Below are 2,686 nucleotides of genomic sequence, written 5' to 3' on the forward strand. Positions count from 1 at the left end.
TGACATAGTATTGCAGTGCATGCACTGTCTCCAAATGTCATTTTCTCCCTTGAGAAATACCAAATTGTGTACATTTCAAGGGTTGGTGTGGGGATAGTCGATACTATCTTTGGGTACGTGGGTTACGTGGGTTTCGTGGCGTTTGACAGTAAAGTTGAGAGGGGTGGAGCTGAGAGGGGGTGGGGCACAGGGCTCGGGGCTCCGGGAGGTGGGGGGGCTTCATCAAAGGACCCAAAATGTTACAGGGCAAGCTGGTTTCCAGTAGTTACCACAGCTACAAAGTAAATATTGGCTATATAGGAAAAATTAATGCAAATTTTTTTTTTCTTAATTTAAGGTTAGGTATACGTTTAGCAGTGTGGTTAAGGTAAGGATTAGGTTTAAAATTCAGATTTAAAAAATAGGAATTGTAGAAATAGGCGGGCTTTATGATCTTGTAGCTGTGATAACTAGTGACGACCTTGGCACTCGCTAATACGTTAAGTTAGGACGTTGGGAACGTGCGAGATCATCTGATTGGTCGGTAGCCATATGTGGGAGGAGTGTTTATGCGGCTATTTATTTAGCTAGTTCCATTCTATAATTGTCTTTGGTGTAGTCCAGCTGGTCTGGTCGGTGGTGACAGACATAGCACTCTTAGCACTTATTTGATTTATTATTTCATCGTCAACGGGTTTAAAAAATGTACTTTACCTTTTCTCATAACAACTCGCTGGACGACAGGTTCCCTTCCTCCCCACAGGAAGATCTGGGTTCTCAACGGTTGTCCTGGGGGAATCTGGTGCAGAAACTAACCGTAATCAAAAGGATCAATCAACGGTTGGCAGACAAAGATCATCGCAGTTGGAATAGTGACACTGGTGAGTGTTTGTTTAGCACTGCAGCCTTTTGCCTGAGTGAAGAGTAGCCTACTGTCTTTGCTTTATTTAGGAGGATTGCTACAACGTTGCAAAATAATGTATCACACAAAAGGTATGCAGCAATATTGATTCCAAAACAGATTTAAAAGTATAACACTTTTTTTCTTGGCATCAATAGTTGCTTATCCATAGGCTTCATATGAAAAAGTTGAATGAAAAGTGAATGAATGAATGAATGAAAAGTAACCCTATCGTTTTATTTTCTGTTCCAGGATCAGTCACAGACATGTCTATGATATCAGAGTCTGACAGTGGTCTCTTCTACAGTCCACTGGAGGAGTCTCTCTGTGCTCACATTGTAAAGACCATTGTCGAGAGCCTCTCAGATGCTACGGACACTGTCCTGTGCTGCTCCAAACTGGTCCTACCAGATCCTCTCCTGCACAACATCAGTCGGGAGCTTCTCCATCTGGCTGCTAGTGAGCCTTGCGGCCTCAAGGGGGCGCTCATTGACCTGTGTGTGGAGCAGGGGGACCAACAAGGAGAACTGTGTAGTGTGGAGCAGATAGCCGTTGACCATAACCTGGTTCCTACCTTCCATCTCACCCTCGTGCTACGGCCAGAGGTGGGGGGGTTGTGGCCCAAGGTGCAGAGGCTCTTTGGGGGCCGGAGGGCTGTGTCCCCCCAGAGGCAGAGTGGGAGACACACACTCAGGCTCAGTACCGGGTTCAGGGCTATCAAAAGAAAGCTATATAGTTCAGGAGAACTGCTCGTTGAAGAGTGCTGACCTGGCAAGAGCTATGGATGTTTTGTAGTAGATATCAGACCTGAGTCTAATAATACATATCTGAAATACTTTGATATACTTAGTATGCTGCACTTTGTTTGGTTTGTCTGGTACAATGGAACCAGTGTAATGGTCCCAAAAGTGCAAATCAGGCATGCTTCAATACTTTGACTCTGGTCGGATGTATATAATATTGTCTGACTCTGGTCGGATGTATATATTGTCTATGACTCTGGACTGAAGACAACACTACATTGAGAGAAGCCTTGTATGGCTCTGTGTGATAGAAGTGATTTCAGATATTCCAATGTGGTCACCAATGTACCTAAAGAAAACTCACTCCACTTCTGAAGGTGTGTAGGTACCTTGAATAGTCAAATTCTGAAGATGCTTATAATTCCCATAGTCGGACAAGAAAAGCTTGTGCAACAATGTTAACCATGTATTTTTTTTTGTATATGCTAAAATGTATTAAATGTTTTCTAGGGAACACATCTTATGGCAGCTTTTCCACATCAATTGACATGTGGAGACAATTGAATGTAAGATATGGCCATAAAGACAATGCAAATCTGCTGTTGTTGAACCATGGATTTGATTAGACAGTATTTATTTGAACCATGGATTTGATTAGAAATGATTTGATACTCATATTCACCTGAACTGCTTTTTGTACTTTCTTTCAAGAACTTGAAACTGAAAAACTAAAATACATTTTCAAATTAAAATATCCATGTGAAATATTTTGTTCATGGATTAAATATTTGTCTCTGTAATAAAATAAAACCACACTAGGTCATTATATAGTGATTATAAAGAAACCACACTAGGTCATTATATAGTGATTATAAAGAAACCACACTAGGTCATTATATAGTGATTATAAAGAAACCACACTAGGTCATTATATAGTGATTATAAAGAAACCACACTAGGTCATTATATAGTGATTATAAAGAAACCACACTAGGTCATTATATAGTGATTATAAAGAAACCACACTAGGTCATTATATAGTGATTATAAAGAAACCACACTA

General features: G+C 40.6%; 1 protein-coding gene across 1 annotated transcript; it reads left to right on the top strand.

The window, feature by feature from the left end:
- Positions 1-574: 574 nt before the first annotated feature.
- LOC109888822 (DNA damage-inducible transcript 4 protein) lies at positions 575-2,390 on the top strand. The gene is made up of 2 exons (XM_020479997.2): positions 575-860; positions 1,133-2,390. Exons 1-2 carry the CDS (start codon positions 683-685, stop codon positions 1,645-1,647), a joined length of 693 nt encoding a protein of 230 aa, XP_020335586.1. The 5' UTR covers positions 575-682; the 3' UTR covers positions 1,648-2,390.
- Positions 2,391-2,686: the final 296 nt, after the last annotated feature.

This window comes from Oncorhynchus kisutch, linkage group LG4 (genome assembly GCF_002021735.2).
Source record: "Oncorhynchus kisutch isolate 150728-3 linkage group LG4, Okis_V2, whole genome shotgun sequence".
Lineage (NCBI taxonomy): Eukaryota > Metazoa > Chordata > Actinopteri > Salmoniformes > Salmonidae > Oncorhynchus > Oncorhynchus kisutch.